Source organism: Mastigoproctus giganteus, chromosome 11 (genome assembly GCF_048544385.1).
Source record: "Mastigoproctus giganteus isolate SK-2022 chromosome 11, ASM4854438v1, whole genome shotgun sequence".
Classification (NCBI taxonomy): Eukaryota; Metazoa; Arthropoda; class Arachnida; order Uropygi; family Thelyphonidae; genus Mastigoproctus; species Mastigoproctus giganteus.
Window position 1 is genome coordinate 154,942,158 of NC_143585.1, and position 21,782 is coordinate 154,963,939.

A 21,782-nucleotide genomic window follows, 5' to 3' on the forward strand; every position below is an offset into this window, starting at 1 on the left:
AATTGCGATAAGTTGTCACGATGATATTATGCAAGAATAAAAGAGAATATTATGCAAGAAAGCAAATAGTAATATTATGCAAGCATAAAATGCAAAATTTTGATCAACATCAACCTTCTAAGTAGCGTTAGTAAGTAAGTTTCGATCAAACCATTCAAAAATTTAAAGTTTTACAATTGCGATAAGATTTTGCAATAATATTATGCAAGAATAAAAGCAGAATATTATGCAAGAAAGTGGGTAATATTATGCAAGAATAAATGCATTTGATAGATCTGTATACAGTTATCCCGAACCTGTTTTCTGTTTATCTTTAGCTTGTCTGTTTTTTTGGAATGAAATTGATTATGTGAATATGATGAGATTGATTATACCTTTCACCTGTTCAGCCAACTTGTACAAATATAATTATTATTTATTTCTTATTATTATTTATACATTCATATTTAAGTAATCATTTTAATATATCTCTGTCTTTGTTATTTCATAATGTAATTATTTGATTATGAATTCACCACAACATATTCTACTATGTGTACTACTACTCTTTCCTAACTAAATCATAATGGCACAAAACTGAATTGCTAAAAGTCTAATTGTATCTAGAAGCTGGTTTACCAAAAAATAAAAAATAAAATAAACGAAAAATTTTATTAACACTTTAGTTTTTTTAATTGCAAAAATATGCACGACAGACATATCTTGTTTGAACTGTTTTATATAGTTTGTAAGCAACACAAGATGGTATATCATATTCTTTAGAGGAATTTACTTAATAGATATATTAGTAGTAGTATTGATGTATTTATTGACTTTATCTTGACTAATTTGTGCAAAGGCTTCAACTTCATTATATTTATAATTTATTATTAGATAAATTTCAGAGGAATGAAAACAAAAAATGCATCACACATTGCTTTGGATGATGTCAGAATTGCTGATGGCATTTGTCCTCCACCTGGAAGTTGTAATTTTGAAGATGATTTTTGTACGTGGCATAATTTGCCCAGGCCAGAAAGTTCTGGAATGATATGGTTACGTAATTCAGGCTCAGTTCCATTACAAAGCACTGGACCATTTATTGATCATACAACAAATAGCTCAAAAGGTAAATACATAGAATGTTATTAAAATAAAATTTTAGCAAAAACATAAAGTTTAACTAAAATATGAAATTTAAAAATCACTTTGTCTCACATAATGCTATAAAATATGTTCAAAAAGTATGCGGATTCTATTCATTTTCAAGTATGAGACAGCAAAATATGCTGTGACAAAGCATATCATGTTTAGACATGCCTAATGAAGTAAGCTGTTCACTCACTTATGGCAGTCTGTTATTATCAGCCAGTAACAAAGTCATGTTATCACACATCATATTTTAAAACGTTGGAATGCCCTGAGCAATCTGCATTTATTTCATATTGGTTTTTTATCAAAAAAAATGCAAGTGAAACATTTGAACTTAAACTAACAAAAAAGGACTATGCAATAAGTCATAGACAAGTTTTCAGCTGACACTTAGCAGAATATTGTTTCCAAGAGGACAGGGAGTCTGTTGAAAAGGATCTGTAATCAAGATATCCTTCAAATAATTGAAGGATATCTTGATTACAGGATCAAGATATCCTTCAACTAATTGAAGGATATCTTAATTACATCCTTGAGACATGATTTCAACAAATGATGAAATCATGTCTCAAGGATGAACTTGGTATTTGTTACAAAATGAGCAAAGTTTAACGATTCATGAAATTACTAAAAAAAAAAAAGGGGGGAGGAATCAAAAGTGTAACTCCAAAGAATTAGTTGCTTAACCATGATAATGTGCCACCACACACTGTGCAAAGATTTTTTGCCAAATAGTACAGTAAGATCCCCGTATCCACAGGGGATACGGTCCAAGACCTACCGTGGATGGCTGAAACTGCGGATATAAGCGAACACCTGCTGACCCCATATATAATGTGATTTTCTTGTTGCATACTTACATATAATAAAGTTTAATTGATAAATTAATTAAACAGACAGTAAGACATTACCAATATTAAATATGGTAATAATAAAGTACAGCGGACTCCTGATTTCTGGGATTGTATTAACTGGGACACTACGAGACTCCAAATTTAAAAAAAAAAAAAACCAAACTCAACCAGAAGTCATAAAATTCTAGTAATAACTAGAATATATGTAAACACATATTTTGCAAGTTGTAAATAAGCAACAAGAACCGCCGTTATAAGTCATCATTGGAAGATTAGTGTACCTATTATCTTGCAGCCCCCACTGTCTTCACAATTACCGCTTAAAAAAAAAACAAACCACCAAATGTTTAGTTTGTTTTAGTGTGTCGCGTCAATTGTTGTGTTCCGTCGCACCGCAAAAGGACAAATTTTGTTTTGTTATTCGTGTCAAGGATGTCGGACTTTTTTTTGTTTTTTTATATAATAACTTTTCTTCAGTTGTTTTTTTTTTTTTTTGTTTTTTTTTTTTTTTTTGTTTAGAAATCGCAAAAAAGTGGGCAAATGGAAGAATTTTGCTTTCAAATTAAACAAAAACTTGAAATTATTCAAAATATTGAAAATGGTGCATCCGTTAAATCTCTAAAAAAATCACTATAATGTTGGTGACCAAACCATACACAACAAATGGAAGCTATTTGATTTAAAATCGACATCGTAAAAAATAAAGGGAAGCATCGTATTGGATACGCAAGTACTACTGTTCAGTTTTTTTTTTTTTTTTTTCTCGTGGTTAAACCGCAGATAACCAAATCAGCAGATACGGGGGCACAACTCTATGTTGTTTTATTTATTTTTTGCTTCCTAACTTTGAAATAAACCCTGAAACAGTGTTCATTTCATAACATATAAACAATAAAGAGTAATGTGATTACTTTCGGTAATTTCGAAATGGGATTTCCAGAGGTGCTTCCACAAACGGAGAAATCATGTATCTCAATGTGTTGCTTCAGAATGACACTATTTTGAAGGGAATTAAGTTGCCTACCCATAAGTGTGCATATAATCTATTGTATTGATAGTATGAATCAGAGCCGTAATGCTCAATATGTTCTACGTTGATATTAATATTTGTAAAATATTAATTTTTGCTGATGCTATCGAGGCAGTGTTAGGTGGGTCGGAAAACTGCTAGCTTGGAGGGAGACAAAGACTATTGGGTTAACAGTAGCCACTGGCAGAGGTAAAAGAGATTCTTGCACTGCTTCTATTGGAATGAGCAGAAGCCTGAAAAACAAGATGCAGGATATTTCAGAGACTGCTGAAAGTCATTGCGGTACAAGAAAACACATGGGTTGTGTTAGGGTAGCTAAGAATAGAAACAGGTGCATGTATACTTGCGTGTATACCAATGCTAGGAGTTTAGTAAATAAATTTGATGAATTCTAGGTATTGCTCAAAACATCAAAGGCAGATATTGTTGGGATATCAGAGACGTGGTGTCACACAGATATAAGGAATGCAGAACTGGAATTTGGGGAATACAATGTGTATAGAAAGGATAGACAGGACAGGAGGGGAGGAGGGGTTATGCTATTAGTTAAAAAACACATAAAATCCAAGGAAGTGAAGCCAGTCGACATTGATGGACAGGGCAGTGTCGAGTCAGTTTGGTGTGACATAAGCATAGGTAAATCAAAATTGAGAGTAGGAGTGTGCTATAGGCCTAATGACTCTGAGGAGTATAATAAGATACTGTACAGGGAAATAGAATGGGCCAGTAAATCAGAGAGTCTTATAATGGGGGATTTTAATTTCCCAGATATTGACTGGAATTTGTGGGTTGGTCACTCACACTAGCAAGGCTTTTGTGGATTTATTGGATGATTGTTTTCTACACCAGCATGTTCGGGAGGCAACTAGAGGGAGTAATACTCTTAATCTGATTATCAGTAGTGATTCTTCATGCATTAGGAATCTGCAGATAAAGGAACCACTGGGTGGCAGTGATCACAGTGTGCTGAAGTGGGATTTACTCAAGGAGGTAACTACCATCAGAGGTAAAGGGAAGGGTTTTTGCTTTCGTAAAGGAGACTATGATGGTCTGAGACAGTATTTAAATTCTATACAGTGGGACCAACTGATGATGTTACCAACAGCAAATTCAAAATGGGAAGCATTCAAGGAACTAATCTTGGAAGCTACCAGGCTTTACATACCAACCAAGAAATATTGTTCAAGGTTCAGGCCTAAATGGTTGTCAGATGAACTAATGAGACATATGGCAGAGAAGGAAAATGCATGGGATACATACAAATTAATGGGTGACATGGAAGCCTATGATAGATAAAAGTGGGTCTGTAACCAATTCACAAAGGAGATTAGGCAGGCAAAGGCAGATTATGAGAAATCCTTGGCAAAGGATGCAAAGAAAAACAGAAAAGAGTTCGTTACCTATTTAAACTCAAGAAGGAAAGGGATGAATCAGATTGGTCCACTGGATGTTGATGGTTCAACAGTTGAGGATCCAGCTCAGATGGCTAACAATCTAAACGAGTATTTTGCATCTACATTCACACATGAGGAGTTATTCAGGAAGGGGAATGTCGTAGGTGAAGTAAACATTGGCAGTGAGCTAGATGATTTTCTAATAACTGAGAGGAAAGTGGAGGAGAAATTGTTGAGGATAAACTTAAAAAAGGCACCCGGGGTGGATGGGATCTATCCAGTTATATTAAAGGAGGCAGCAAAGGAAGTAAGCAAACCCCTAGCCATAATTATGAGAGCTTCTTTGGACTCAGGGGAGGTAAACATGGACTGGAGATGTCCAAATGTAACCCCAATTCACAAAGGAGGATCAAAGGCTGACACAAGTAATTATAGACCTGTTAGTTTAACTTCGGTTCCAGGAAAATTAATGGAGACACTGGTTAAAGAAGCACTGCAGGATCATCTGGACAAGAATTCAGTTATAGCTCAGACACAGCATGGTTTTGTTAAGGGCAGGTCTTGTCTGACCATTTTGATTGGATATTATGATGTAGTCACAAAAGAACTGGATGCAGGGAATAACTTTGATATTATATATTTGGATCTTAGAAAGGCTTTTGATACTGTTGCGCATGGAAGACTGCTGCACAAATTGGAGAAGTGTGGCATTGGAGGCAAATTGCTGCTATGGATAGAGGGATGGTTGAGTGGCAGAAGACAGAGAGTGGTAATCAATGGACACTGCTCAACGTGGACTAATGTTATTAGTGGAGTTCCTCAGGGTTCAGTGTTGGGTCCATTGTTGTTTTCTGTATTTATAAATGATATTGATGATGGTGTATCAGGCTTAATGTCCAAGTTTGCAGACGATACCAAGGTTGGCAGGGTTGTTAAGGACACTACTGATATTATGCTGCTGCAACAGGATCTGGAAAGGTTGAGCAGATGGGCTGAGAGGTGGCAAATGAAGGTTAACATTGACAAATGTACAGTACTACATATGGGAAACAGTAACCCCAGATCACCGTATCAACTCTGTGGTGCTACGCTGACAGTGGTAGAGAATGAAAAGGACCTGGGGGTAATTGTGCAGACAGATATGAAGTTCTCTGAGCAGTGCAGACGAGCTGCAAGAGTAGCTCATGGTGTCTTGTCAATGATATACAGGAATTTTTCTAGCAGGGACAGGGATGTGATTATTCCCTTGTATAAGGCATTGGTCAGGCCACACCTTGAGTACTGTATACAGGTCTGGAGGCCTCATTTCAAGAAGGATGTAGAGCTGCTGGAACGAGTACAGAGAAGGGCAACAAGATTAGTGAATGGAACAAAGGGTTGCTCTTACGAAGAAAGGCTTAAGTTTTGCAAATTACAGAGCCTGGAGACTAGGCATCGGCGAGGTGATCTGATAGAGGTGTATAAGGCTTTGAATGGCTTGAGCATGCTCAATGCCGATGGGATTCTTCCTCTTGCTCAGAATAATCACCTGAGAGGGCATAAATTCAAATTGAGGAAGGACGGATGTCGGATAGATGTGCAGAAATTTGCCTTTAGCCAGCAGGCAGTTGGTTTGTGGAATAGACTCCCATCGCTTGTTGTTGAAGTTGATAGCCTAAACAAATTTAAGGCTCAGCTGGACAGGTATTTCGAACGAACGGAGGGGTGAAATGGGAGTAGTGGTTGGTTTTTTTTTTTTTTTTTTTTTTTTGGCTGATGCTGAATAAGCTTGCTTTCTTGCATCATATGCCTCTGCTAATGCTAATGCTAAAATAATAAGAGGAGTATACCTCAATATAATATGTAGAACACTTCCGTATGATACTACCCAGAAATTAAATCAAAAAAATTGAAAAACTTACATTAGATTAACAGATAATTAAAAACCAATTTAACACAATTAAAAATCAATTTTTTTTTTTTTTTTATGTGAACCCCAAACACAAAAGGTATTAGAACCTATAGTACTTAGTACCGTGCTTGGGTTGGAGGTTGAGAAGACGAAAGAAGATATTTGTTGACATTGGACTTGAACTTCTGTAGATTGTAATTTTCAGGAAATACGTATGAAGGAAGGTTGTTCGAGAAAACGGCAGTTGAATGAATAAATGAGGAAGATGAAAAGTTGGTTCTGTGGGTTTGAAGTTGGAGAGTAAATGGATGTTGGCTGGTGGCAGTACGTTTTTGGACTGTTTTGAAAGAGAGAGCTGGAATTATAGGAGCCAATTCAGAAGAACAGTGTCTATATCTGTAGAAGAGGCGTGCAGCAGAAACAGTACGTCTATGAGAAAGAGAGTGGAGAGACTCTGTTCGAGATGAATCATTAATTAACCTAACTGCCCTCTTCTGAATGGAATCAAGAAGCCTGAGAGAGGTTTTGCGGGCACCACCCCAGATGTGGAAACAATGTTCCATGGCAGGGCGGATTTGCGATTTATACAGAGTGAGCAGCTGTTTGGAAGAAAAGTAACGCAGAGAGCGAAAGAGAAAACCAAGTTTTTTAGATGCAGAGGAAGCAATATTTCTAATGTGCTTGTGCCAAGAGAAATTAGAAGTCAGGGTAATCCCCAATAGAGATATATCATTTTGCTTAGAAATCAGTGTCACTAAAAATAAGCATAGGAGCAGAATAATCCTTTTTTGCGAGATATAAGAGAAGACTGAGTTTTAGAAGGGTTGAAATCAACTAAGTTGTCTTGGCCCACTGGAGAATTACCTAAAGATCGGCATTTAAGGAATTGGTAGCAGATTTTCTAGAAGTTGAAGCTGATTGAGCAGGACAAGTTTTCTCAAAATGGACAAGTGGAATGCAATGTGCTATCATCGGCAAAACTATGGATAGTATTTCCAGTCAATGGAAGAAGGTCATTAATATACAAGAGGAAAAGAGTGGGGGACACCGGCATTAGTGGAGAAGTTAGAAGACACACAGCCATCTACCATCACCCTCCGTGAGCGATCAGAGAGAAAACTGGATAACCAATTACTAAAAACAGTTGGCAAACCATAAGATGGAAGCTTGTTTAGAAGACCTTTATGCCATACATGATCAAAAGCCTTTGAGATGTCAAGAGCAACTACTTCTGTTTCACCGAACCTTTCCATTGAATTAGTCCATAAATGGGTAACATAAGCCAGAATATCACCAATGGATCGACACTGACGGAATCCATACTGGCGATCATTGATCAGACGGAAGGTTTCTAGGTAGTTTAAGAGTTGGCGGTTAATTGATTTATACATTACTTTAGAAAGAGTAGAAGTAATTGCAATGGGATGATAATTGGATGGGAAGGATTCGTCACCCTGTTTAGGAACTGGCTGGATATGAGCAAATTTGCAAGTAGAAGGAAAAACACCTATGGAATAAGAAAGTGAAAAAAGGCAGCAAAGAATAGGAGTAAGTTCAAGAGCACAGGTTTTGAGAACAAGTGGAGAAATACCATCAGGACCTGGAGCTTTCTTAGCATCTAGATTCATCAAAATCCTTCTGATATCCTTTTGGCGGAAGACCACAGGAGTCATTGAATGTAGCGTGTTGGGAATGGTTGGAGGTTTTTTACCAAGATCATTAATACATGAGCTGGAAGAAAAATGGGATGCTAGCAGGTCAGCTTTATCCTTGGCTGAAGTGACAACAGAACCATCTGGTTTGGACAGAGGTGGGAGCAGAGATGGGCAAAAGTTGTGGCCAATAGCTTTGGCAAGGGACCAGAATGCTCGGCTACCATTAGGGCAAGAAGCAAGTTTTCTACTCTTAGCCTGTTCAAACTTTAGTTTGGACAGATTAATAACTGCTTTACAATTGTTGAGAGCTTTGGTGTAGGCAGAAAATGAAACTGAAGAATTAGAAACAAGCCAATTACGATATGCAACATTCTTCACTTGAACAGCCTTAGCACATTTATTGGAAAACCAAGGTTTAGATAAAGGACGAGATTTTAAAGTGGATTGTGGGATAAAGGATTCCATTCCTGCAAGAATAATTTCACTGACACGATCTAAGCAAACGTTGACATCAGAAGTTTTGAAACAGTAATCCGACCAAGGAAAAGAAGAAAAGAAGTCTCGTAGGTCATCCCATTTTTCATTCTTGGAATGCCAAACAACACGAGGTTGGGAATAGCCATGAGATAAAGGTTCCCTTGGAGAAGAGACAATCACCTAGTTTTGATCTGAAGTGCCTAAAGGACCTCTCACTTCGACCTTGTACTTAGAAGGGTTGTTTGTGAGAAAAAGATCAAGCGTATTGGCTGTATGATTAGGATTGTCCGGTATTCTTGTAGGTAAATGAACAATCTGTGCTAGGTCATTAGTAATTGCAAAAGCCACAGCATCTCGACCTGAGTCGGTGTGACTAGAAAATGGAATCCAGCTGGAGTTGGGAACATTAAAATCACCAATAAAAATTACCTCGCTGTTAGGAAAGTTGGACTGGGGAAAGTCAAATTGCAAAGAGAGGAAGTCAAAGAGCTTCAAGTGATTAGTGGAGTTGGGAGAACGGTAGAGACAACAGATGAATTTGACACAATGAGTTAGATCAAAGAGAGGAGATTCCAAATGGCCAAGTCTCTGACAGGGAATATCAGAACAGACATATGCACATGTACCACCTTTGAGGCGAAAGGAATCATACAGCAAATAATTTGAGCATCTGAGATGAGCAGTAGTTGATTCTGTCAGAAAAAGTACATGGGGTTTGGCAGACTGCAAGTGGAAATGGACATCGTTGAGATTAGAATTGAGACCACCTATATTTGTGAAATGAATTAGAAAGCGCTTGGGAGGTTTAGATCTTTTCCCAGATTAGCTTGCTCTATTAGTTTGACAATTCATGATGCATAACGTGGCCTCGACAATGCACCCCGTATACACACTACTCGGACTCCCTCCAGTTACTATCTGGCAGAGTAGAGGTAGCAAGATTATAACTAGCTGATCTGGAAGCCTCCTAGAGAGTTACCAATAGGTTCGGTCCAGTGTACTAACTAGTGGCCGGCCTGCGAACACCATTTTAGAGCTGTACCCTTGAAATGTAAGGAATATTGGATCTCGCCACAACGTTCATCATAACCTCAAAAGTCATCAATCATACTGCATGATGGAAGAAATAGGGAAGGGTTGACCGGAACTTAGCTCTAGAGACAACATAGGTTCCACCACTTCAAGCCTCTAATAAGCAAAGTGGTGGTATTTCACCGGTTGATGAGAGTCATCTACCACCTAAAAATTAACGCAATTAAAAATATTAAAAAAAACTAACGAAAATATTCAAAACGATTTTCCTTCCCAAAGCTGACAATGCTTTTCGACCATACGGCGTGATCACAGGAATGAAAATTACCAAATAGGGTTGAGCATGAAACTTAAATAATGATTATTTGTCTTCGCGCATGCGCGTAAAGGCTGACACATCAGAGATCAAATATGGCCGACAAAGATTAACAGAATTCATGTGCAATTTAATTTCTACGGTTTCTTCAATTAATAGTTGCGTATAATTACGTTGGATACTAAGTATTTTGGCCTCGTTAAATAAAAAAGTATGTTTTCCATTTTAAAGATAATCGATCTTTTGTAGGTGAATGGGTGATAGCTATTATAATGTAGAAGCATACCGGTGTTTGTAGGTTTTCAATAGATGCTAAATTGGATTTTATTCAAGTCCCGAGTAAGCATGAAATTTAGAAAGTTTAATGACTTTGTATCCGTATCCTCTCTTTCCAATGTAAATTTGAGTCTAGAATGAATTTTATTAAACAAATGTAAAATGTCTTGGATAGTACTACTATCAGTAATAACTAGAACATCGTCTAAATATCTCCCATAGTATGTGATACGGGGTTGAAAAGTTGTCAAATGTATATGCTCAATCGTTGAGAGATAGATCTCTGATATTAAGCCGCTCAGGCTCAAACCCATTGGCAATCCAAAAATTTGTTTGTACACCTTGTCTCAAAAGGTGATATAGTTGGCTTCAACTAACAGTTTAATTAAGGGAAAAGTTCCTTAATAGGTAGCTTCATATAATTAATCAGTATCGAGTTATTATTTAACATATCCCAAATAATATCTAATGTGTATTCTACATTTAAAGTCGTATATAGCGAGGTAACATCTAGTGAGAATAAATTGTCATTGTCCCCAGGCCTACAGTCATTAAGATTATTAAATAATGTATCGTAGTTCTTAATCCCAAATTGTATTTCCTGTCTAAAGGATAATGCTATATACATGTGTGGCTAAGGATGAAAATGCAGAGTTTCTGTAGGAAACAATAGGTTGAATAGGAAAACCAGTTTTGTGTAATGCCACCAGTATGGCAGGACAATAGCGAAAAAAGTCAAAATTAAACCTAAATTAAATCAAACCAAGCAGGGAGGGAAGAGAGGGGTAACAAGAGTAAAAATATTGCAGCAGAAACTCTCTAAAATAATTTAGTAAATCTAAATGTACGAATAATAATTCATTGAGTTTTAAAAGCCAATTAAAAAGAAATTTAATGGTGCCCCCTCTGACAGGCACCAGATCCAAATTTATGTAAATTTGGCGGTTAGATCTGGGGGTCGGGTGGCGGACTGATCTTTCGATCAATTCTCCTTTGCGGCGATTTGTCTAGAGTTCGAAATGCAGTGATTCCCTGACCATTATTGGCCTTGTGAACCTCTGTGGAGATGGGGCATAATGGTCAGTCTATTTTTTGGTTTATTTTTGTTTTGTTGTATTGTAGTGGTTTACATCTCTGTTGGTGATATTTCACAGAAATTTGGACCTGGTGCCCGTCAGAGGGGGCACCGTTAAATTTCTATTTAATTGGCTTTTAAAATTCATTGAATTATTATTCTTACATTTAGATTTTATAAATTATTTTAGAGAGTTTCTGCTGCAATATTTTTACTCTTGTTACCCCTCTCTTCCCTCTCTGCTTGGTTTGATTTAATTTAGGTTTAATTTCGATTTTTTTGCTCTTTTCCTGCCTGGGGCATGCTGACATTATTTTATTTTAATCCTCATTCTAATATTTCTTTGGTTATATTTCAAGCATCATGTAGAGGAATATGCTCTGATGTATGCTGTACCCTTTTTATTTTTATTATGAAATATTCCGTTTCCAACCATATTTAAACATTCAAATATATGTATAATTATGTATATACGTAATCTTCCTTTTCATACTGTTACCTTAACTGCTTAATACTATTACCATGTGTTCAAATAAATTTTAATGTTTCGATTACATGAAAAACATTTTTTATTGCAAAAAAAGTTTCTGAGATATAGACTTTAACTTTGGTTTTTTAAATACAGTCGGTATGTTAGGATTTTGGCTGTCAGGATTTTGGCTTGTCAGGATATTTGTCTGTTGGGATTTTGGCCGTCGGGAATCTGGCTGTGGGGATTTTGGGCGGCACTGGCCTATGTCACACCATGTTTCCAGATGTGGTATATGCAACAAATAATGACCATTGCGATCATCATGTCAACCACTGGTATGGTTCCAAAGACAACAGATCTGATATAACAGCCTAGTGGCACTAGGTTTCCCAGCAAAATCCTACATGGAAATCCAGAATGTCTTAATCCTGAACAACAACCACCCTGTGAAACCCCCAGTGATGAGGGAGAAATAATATAAGAGCAATAATAATAAAAAGAAAACTAAAGCAATATCCACTAGCAGTGCAAACACATGATTCCCCACCAAGGAGATTCACACTCACTGCAGGATGAGTATCATATACATGATAAATAAAAGTAAAATAGGTAGCATTCATTCAAAAGATAATCAGTTGAAAAAATTCCTAGTGTTATGAAGGTTGGTAGTTTGTTTAAATTTTAGAAGGTTTGGATGAATTATCAAAATGGGAAATGAAGTGGTTTTTGGCTGATGCTGTATTAGCTTTGCTTGCACTATGTTTTCAGAATAATACTAATCTGTGTCACAAATTGAGTGTTTAAAACTTTGAATGACTTGAGTAATTTAAATGATGTGGGATATCTTTTTTTCTTTTGCAGGTGGTATTCATTCACTTAAATTGAGAGGTTGCAACTGAAGTTTAACATTGACAAATGTAAAGCAGTGCATATGGGAAGCAGTAACCCCAGAGTAATGTATCAACTGTGTGGAGGCGCCTCCGTAGCCAGGTGGGAAGGAGCAGCAGTGCGTAGCACACGCTTCTTGCTTAGACCGGGGTTCGAGCCCGTCACCACCAAATACGAAGGATGCGGAAAGGTCACGAAATGACCACCGCATATCCCGGAGCAATATGGCCTTAGTTGCTAATGCTCCTAAAAATCAAATAACAAACAAACAAACAAACAACTGTGTGGTACTATACTGACAGTGGCAGAGAATGAAAAGGACCTGGGGGTAATTGTGCAGGCAGATGAAATTTCCTGAGCAGTGCAGATAGTCTGCAAGAGTAGCTCATGGTGTCTTGTCAATGATATACAGGAATTTTTATAGTAGGGATAAGGAGGTGATTATCTCCTTGTATAAGGCAATGGTCAGGCCACACCTTGAGTACTGTATGCAGGTCTGGAGGCCTCATTTTAGGAAGGATGTAGAGCTGCTGGAGTGAGTGCAGGAGAAGGGCAACAAGAATGGAACAAAGAGTTTCTCTTATGAAGAAAGGATTAAGTTTTGCAAATTACAGTGTCCGGAGACAAGGCACCTGCAAGGTGATCTGATTCAGATGTATAAAGCCTAGAATGGTTTTAACATGCTCAGTGCTGATGGGATTCTTCCCCGTGCTCAGAATAATCACATCAGAAGGCAGAAATTCAAATTGAGGATAGACAGTTGTAGGATAGATGTGCAGAAGTTTGCCTTTTGCCAGTGTGTGGTCGATTGCTGGAACAAATTTCCATCTGTCGTTGTAGAAGTTGAGAGCTTAAATAGATTCAAGGGAGAACTAGACGAATATTTGGAGCGAGTGGAATCAGAAGATTTTTTTTTTTTTTTTTGGCTGATGCTATATAAGCTTGCTTTCTTACATCATGCACCTTTACTAATTCTAATTGAGAAAGGATAATTGTAAACTGGATATAAGGACATTCTCTTTTAGCTGAAAGGCTATAAAGTATTGAAATAGTTTACCACTTTGTTTTATGCGACTATAGAGCTTTGTAAATTTTATAAAACATTTAATACAATATGTTTTTTTGTTTTAAAGTGATGCTGAATAACTTGGCATCTTTACATTAGTTTATCTTCATTATTAATAACATGAAACAAAAAGTGTTTCTTCTTATTACTTCACTGGAAACAAAAGTGTTCTACATTTCCGATGTATTGGTCACATCAATGGACATTATATTAAGTAGTTTAGTGATCATTAACATCTGAACATGGGCATCATCTGTGGGCTTATTAAATGTATCAATCTCTCCCCCTCCCCCCATTCCAAATTTCTGTTCTGGGTGATTAGCCAGTTTTCATATATAGAACTTCAAATTGTAGCAGCCTACCTGTTATTATTTATTTATTTTTCCTAATTCTAGGATGGTATATATTTTTGGAAAACTCATTCTGGAAAGGAGGACAAGCTGTCTTATCCAGTGAAGTTCTCCACCCACCATATTCTCCAACTTGCTGTTTTACAATGTGGTATTATGTATCTGGTAAGTATAAAAACATATATATATATATATATATATAAAATAAGGATGAAATCCTTATAAATTACTGAAATTATTTAATTATTACATTGATTAAACCACATTTAAATTATGTAAATGTGATTATTGAGTATCAGCCTGTCAAGGCAATTAAATCCCATGATTACAATATATATGTTGTTTATATCGGTTGGAAAAATATATGAATGAAAAAATAAAAATAAAAAAGTGAGCTATGCCCAGTTTCAATGAATTTTTCAAAGTTCAACCACTGAAATGGATTTTTGACCATCTTAGCTAACTATGCATAAGTATTGCTGTCTACCACTCATTTTCAAAGTTCAACCACAAAATTGAGAGAAAGGACCCAATATGTGAGCTCTATTTTTGTAGCGAACAGTAAGCAAGCAATAATAATAAATAAGAAAGATTATGATTTTGAATTTTGCATAGTTACAACCCTTCATCTCACTGCTGTAATGTAGTTGGGATGAAGAGTTTTTCTTATGTCTTTTGAAAAACTGTTTTTCACTTTATTTTGTCTTTTTTCAAAATAAATAGTAAAACAATGTTAAACTTGGAATTTAAAATAAAAACTTGCAAAATTCTGCTTATTTTTGTTAACAAATTGGCTGTCAGAGGTATTAATGTACATTGCAAAGTAGGGCAGAGATAATAGTATTGTTCTGTTATGTGCAATTATTTCATCTTAATTCTTAATTCTTCACACTATAGGTTGTGCTAACATATGTAGTGTGAAGCTAATTAATATTGTCATCAGTAAGAACTCAGAGAAATATGGTATAAAATTTTAAATTTCAGGATGTATATATGCAAGATTTTCATGCTATTGTAAAATCTTAAAAAGATAACATGTTTTTCTTCTGTACTCTATGTAGATATCACTTTTTCACTTTCAAGAAGTTGAAAATCAGACACTTCCAACATCATGCAGTGCATAAAGAGAGAGACAGACAGAGAGATGTGCAAAAATGGATTTTGCATTCCATGCTGATTGACATCATACATAAATATTTATTAGCATCTTTTTTTATAGAACATAATCTTCTTCTGAGTTATGCTGGTTATTGAAATAGCAATAAAATATGGTCTTCAGAAGAATAAAAACAACTTTCTTTGCATGTGACATTTCACTAACAGATAATAGTGAAATTGCACATGCACATAAAGAAGTGCTAGAGATAAAAGAAATGGCCCATTTTCAATCACTACAGATAGAAACAATCAGAGTGAATCCAAGCTATATCCCATTGTGAAAACCTTTCATAATAAAAAAAAAAAAAAAAAAAACATCAAATGAAATGCAGCTTGCACTCACTGCCAGAAGTATTAAAAGGTGTCTAGAGTTGACATCATCGGGCATCTTCTGAACAACCTGTTTAGCATTTAGTATTCGTAATGTGTTTATAGGTCAAATTTGAATGTCATCAAGCAAAATTCTAATTTAAATACTGTTTGCTTCAATTAATGTCTGCAATTTGACTCCAGCCTATCAGTAATAGGTACTCATGCTGCATGTAATGTGAACCACACACACACACACACACACACACACACACACACACACACACACACACACACACACACACACACACACACACACACACACACACACACATCAATAGTTTTATTCCAGACGATCCATCAATTTCATGAAGGTGGCAACTCTTAGCAATTGAAAGAAAGCATGCAGCTGTAAAGCCAGTTGGCTATCAGTAACAGTGAGTGACCAATGCCAATCATACATGCCTATAATTAAGTTTAACTTAATTCATGAATTTTTCCTAATTGTGTGATAATTAAGAGAGATTTCTGTCTTCAGTGGAGAAATCAAAGTATTTTCTAAAACAGCCATTATGAGTGTCAGCTGTGTTTATAGAGATGAAAATCATGAATTGTTGAAATATTGTCTTGGAGTCACATTGACCATGCACTTGATGCAGGGTTAACAGAGGAGATTGAATACTTTTTGGAATAAGTTGTCCTTGTCATTTTATTAATTTGTTTCCTGAAAAGGGACTGCATTTTTTCCTGTAGGATAGTAGCTGAATATTTGATGGAGATTTTCCATTATCTAGAAAGAAATGCTAAAAGCAAAGAAATTTATGTAACATAAATGGCACTGAAGTAAAAATGATTTTTAAGCATGAATGCATATGTTAGCTGGCTTTGGTTAAATGTGTGACTTGACTAGTTGGAAAGTGGAAACCTTTGACAAGTCAATTTCAATAAGAGGCCAGAGATGGTGAAAATAGCCATATCAGAACTCTTCGGAGTTATCAAATTAAATAGTACAAGAGTTGAACCAAAAACTTTGGTGGAAGGTAAATTGAAGAGCTGAAGAAAAAGAACTTCTGAATCATAAACTTCTGAACTAATTCTGGACAGCTCTCACCAGAATACTACTACTTTCTGCATGAGTGACAATTAGTATGTTATTGGCAGCCATGCAGAAAGTCTGTGTGTTCCTCTCTTGAATAAAGCAGTTTGAATTGGCTTCAATAAAGCAATTTGTTTATTTCTTTTAAATATTATGCCAGTGTTTCAAATTCTGAACATAGCTCTCATCCATGTACTGCGGCCATTATTATTATTATTATTATTATTATTATTATTATTATTATTATTATTATTATTAGCTATATGTTGCAAGGAAGCCTGAGGCTTATGCTGCACCAGCCAAAAAAATAAAATTTCTGAATTACCCTGAGAGAGAGAGAGAGAGAGAGAGAGAGAGAGAGAGAGAGAGAGAGAGAGAGAGAGAGAGAGTCAGAAGTAGAAGGGGAATCACCAAAAAAGAGGAGAATGATGATATCCAGCTCAGAATGATGATATCCAGCTCACTAGTTGTGCGCCGCTGTAGTCTAACTATTGCACGCTGAGAAAAACTACCACTCCTAAATATGTGATTAATATTATGCATAAATTATTATTATATCAACAGTTATTTAATCTTCCACTTCCATTTCTTAAGTTGATTACCACAACTGACTGAACTGGAATGATGATTCCAACTTAATCATAGTCATTTCGACTGCTAAGGTTGTGGGCAGTCTTAAACAAGAGGATTATGTTCCTATAAATGCCAAGGTGGCAAAAGTTAGAAATAGTATTGCCAATATGGCGAAAACAAACAAGACTTGTATAGCACCTGTTAAAAAAAGGGGGAGTCAGTTGGCAGCGCATCATTTTAACAGTTGAAATTTTCTGAAAACAAGATTCCAGTACTTTTTGGCGTTAGCATTAGCAAAGGCACATTATGCAAGAAAGCAAGTTTCTATAACATCAGCCAAACAAAAAAAAAAAAAAAAAAAACACCGACCCTTCTCATTTTTTTGCAGTGTAGGACTGATGACTTTTCAGGTTATGATGAACATCACGACGAGATCCAATCTTCCTTACATTTCAAGGCTACAGCTCTAAAATGGTGTCGCAGGCTGGCTGCTAGTTAGTACACTGGACCAAACCTATTGGAAACTCTTTAGGAGGCTTCCAGATCAGCTAGTGTATAATCTTGATACCTCTACTCTGACAGATAGTGACTGGAGGGAGTCTGATAGTGTGTAGACAGAAGGGCATTGTTGAGGCCACGTTATGTCAAGGATTAGGGTATATTCTTTCCATGTGTACGCCATATACAAAAATTTTCATTACTTCATACAGCTGCCCCCCACACACTTTTTCTTACTATTGAATACACCATGAATTGTCAAATTAATAGAGTAAACTTATCTGCGAAAAGATCTAAACCTACAAAACATTTCCTAGTTCATTTCACAAATATACATGTGGTCTCAATGCTAATCTCATTGACATCCATGTGCCAAACCCCATGTACTTTTTTCTGACAGAATCTCATTTATCAGTTGATTCGACTACTGCTCATCTCAGTTGCTAAAATTATTCGCTGTATGATTCCTTTTGCCTCAAAGGTGGTAATTGTGTATGTCTGTTGCGATGGTCCCTTTCAGACACTTGGTAATTTGAAATCTCCTCTCTTCAATCTTCTCTGGCTCAAAATCTCTCTACTTCATTGTGTCAAATTCCTCTGTTGTCACTACCATTCTCCCAACTCCATTAATCACTTGGAGCTCTTTGACTTCCTCTCTTTGCAATTTGACTTTCTCCAGTCCAACTTTCCTAACAGCAAGGTAATTTTTCTTGGTGATTTTAATGTTCCCAACTCCAGCTGGATTCCATTCTCTATTCACACCGACACAGATGATCGAGATGCTGAGGCTTTTGCAATTACTAATGACCTTGCACAGATTTTTCATTTACCTACAAGAATACCAGACAATCCTAATCATACAGCCAACATGCTTGATCTTTTCTCACAAACAACCCTTCTAAGTACACGGTCGAAGTGAGAGGTCCTTTAGGCACTTCATATCACAACTTGGTGATTGTCTCTTATCCAATGGAGTCTTTATCTCATGGCTATTCCGAACTTCGTATTGTTTGGCCTTACAAGAATGCAAAATGGGATGACCTGCAAGATTTCTTTTCTTCTTTTCCTTGGTCGGATTACTGTTTCAAAACTTCAGATGTCAATGTTTGCTCAGATTGCATCAGTGAAATTATTCTTGTAGGAATGTCTCCACTTTAAAATCTCGTCCTTTATCTAAACCTTGGTTTTCCAATAAACGTGCTAAGGATGTTCAAGAGAAGAATGTTGCATATCGTAATTGGCCTGTTTCCAATTCCTCAGTTTCATTTTCTGCCTACACAAAAGCTCGCAACAATTGTAAAGCAGTTACTAATCAGTCCAAACTAGATTTTGAACAGGCTAAGAGTAGAAAACTTGCTTCTTGCCCTAATGGCAGCCGAGCATTCTGGTCTCTTGCCAAAGCTATTGGCCGCAACTTTTGCCCATCTCTGCTCCCACCTCTGTCCAAACCAGATGGTTCTGTTGTCACTTCAGCCAGGGATAAAGCTGACCTCCTAGCATCCCATTTTACTTTCAACTCATGTATTAAAGATCTTGGTAAAACACATCCCATAATTCCCAACACGTTCCATTCAATGCCTCCTGTGGTCTTCCGTCAAAAGGATATCAGAAGGAATTTGATGAATCTAGATGCTAAGAGAGCTCCAGGTCCTGATGGTATTTCTCCACTTGTTCTCAAAACCTGTGCTCCTGAACTTACTCCTGTTCTTTGCCACCTTTTTTCACTTTCTTATTCCAAAGGTGATTTTCCTTCTGCTTGGAAATTTGCTCATATCCAACCAGTTCCTAAACAGGGTGACGAATCTTTCCCATCCAATTATCATCCCATTGCAATTACTTCTACTCTTTTTAAAGTAATGGAGAAATAAATTAATTGCAAACTCTTAAACTACCTAGAAACCTTCCGTCTGATCAACGATCACCAGTATGGATTCCGTCAGTGTCGATCCACTGGTGATATTCTGGCTTATGTTACCCATTTATGGACAAATTTAGTGGAAAGGTTCAGTGAAACACAAGCAGTTGCTCTTGACATCTCAAAGGCTTTCGATCGTGTTTGGCATAAATTTCTTCTAAACAAGCTGCCATATTATGGTTTTCCAACTGTTTTTTATAATTGTTTATCCAGTTTTCTCTCTGATCACTCACGGAGGGTGATGGTAGATGGCTGTGTGTCTTCTAACTTCTCCACTAATGCCGGTTTCCCCGCAAGGTTCAGTTCTTTCCCCACTCTTTTTATCTTGTATATTAATGACCTTCTTCCATTGACTGGAAATCCTATCCACAATTTTGTCGATGATAGCATTTTGCATGCCACTTGTCCATTTTGAGAAACCTTGCCCTGCTGAATCAGCTTCAACTTCTTGAATATCTGATACCAATTCCTTCAATGCCAATCTCCTGGTAATTCTCCAGTGGGGCAAAGACAACTTAGTTGATGTCAATCCTCCTAAAACTAGGGTCTTGTCTTATATCTCGCGAAAAGGATACTTCTGCTCCTATTCTTATCTTTGGTGACACTCCAATTTCTAGGCTAAATGATATATCTCTTTTGGGAATTACCCTGATTGTAATCTCTCTTGGCACAATCACCTTACAAATATTGTTTCCTCTGTATCTGAAAGACTGGGTTTTTTCTACTGTTGGCGTTACTTTTCTTCCAAACAGCTGTTCACGCTGTACAAATCACAAATCCACCCTACCATAGAATATTATTCCCACATGTGGAGTGGTGCCCCCAAAACCTATCTCAGGCTTCTACATTCTATTCAGAAGAGGGCAGTTAAGTTAATTAATGACTCCTCTCTAATAGAGTCTCTCAACTCTCTGTCTCATAGACATAATGTTTGTTCTGCATGCCTTTTCTACAGATACTTCCATGGGCACTGTTCTTCTGAATTGGTTTCTATAATTTCCGCTCTCTCTTTCAAAACAGTTCAAACGTGCGGCCACCAGCCAACATCCATTTACTGTCCAACTTCAAACTCAAAGGATGCCTCCATAGCCAGGTGGGCAGGAGCAGTAGTGCATAGCACACGCTTCTTGATTAGACCGGCAGTTCGAGCCTGTCACCACCAAATACGGAGGATGCGGAAAGGTCAGGAGATGATCTCAGCATATGCCCAGAGATATATGGCCTTAGTTGCTAATGCTCCTAAATAAAAAACCAACCAACAAACAATAAATTCAAAGTACCAACTTTTCATCTTCCTTGTTTATTCACTCAACTGCCATTTTCAGGAGAACAACCTTCCTTCATATGTTTTTCCATAAAATTACAGTCCCCAGAAGTTCAAGTCTAATGTCAATAAATATCTTCTTTCATCTTCTTAACCTCCAATCCAAAAGAAGATATTTGGGGTTTTCGTAAAAAAAAAAAAAAAATACAGTTGGAAGTTTGTTCCAGCAATCAACTGCCCACTGGCGAAAGGCAAACTTCTGCACATCTATCCTACAACTGTATTTCCTCAATTTGAATTTATGCTTTCTCAGGCGATTATTCTGAGCAAGAGGAAGGCTCACATCACCATTGAGCATGCTCAAACCATTCAAGGCTTTTTACACCTCAATCAGGTCACCTCGCAGGTGACTAGTCTACAGACACTAATTTGAAAAGCTTAATCCTTTCTGCATAAGAGCAACCCTATGTTCCATTCACTAATCTTGTTGCCCTTCTCTGTACTCATTCCACCGGCTCTACATCCTTCTTAATGTGAAGCCTTCAGACCTGTATTCAGTACTCAAGGTATGGTCTGACTATTGCTTTATATAAGGGGTTAATCACCTCCATTTGCCACCTCTCAGCCCATCTGCTCAACTTTTCTAGATCCTGTTGCAGCAGGGTACTGTCATTAGTGTCATTAACAACCCTGCCAACCTTCGTATCATCTGCAAACTTGGACCTTAGGCTTGATATACCATCATCAATATCATTTATAAATACAGAAAACAACAATGGACCCAAAACTGAACCCTGAGGGACTGAACAACACTGAACCATTGATTACCACCACCCTCTGTCTTCTCCCACTCAACCATCCCTTTATCCATAGCAGTAATTTGCCTCCAGTGCCACACTGCTCCAATTTGTTCAGCAGTCTTCCACGTGGAACAGTACCAAAAGCCTTTCTAAGATCCAAATATATGATATCAAAGTGATTCCCTGCATCCAGTTCCTTTGTGACCACATCATAATATCCAAACAAATTAGTCAAACAAGACATCCCCTTAACAAACCCATG

At 36.9% G+C, this 21,782-nt stretch overlaps 1 protein-coding gene across 1 annotated transcript in view; it reads left to right on the forward strand.

Annotated features, from left to right (window-relative positions):
- The first annotated feature begins 888 nt into the window (after positions 1-888).
- The window catches only part of LOC150078523 (MAM and LDL-receptor class A domain-containing protein 2-like), a 765,548-nt gene continuing 744,654 nt past the window's right edge, over positions 889-21,782 (forward strand). The window contains exons 1-2 of the mRNA XM_090384594.1: positions 889-1,108; positions 13,953-14,072. Coding sequence (XP_090240720.1) covers positions 889-1,108; positions 13,953-14,072 — 340 coding nt within the window. The remainder of the gene's footprint in view (positions 1,109-13,952; positions 14,073-21,782) is intronic.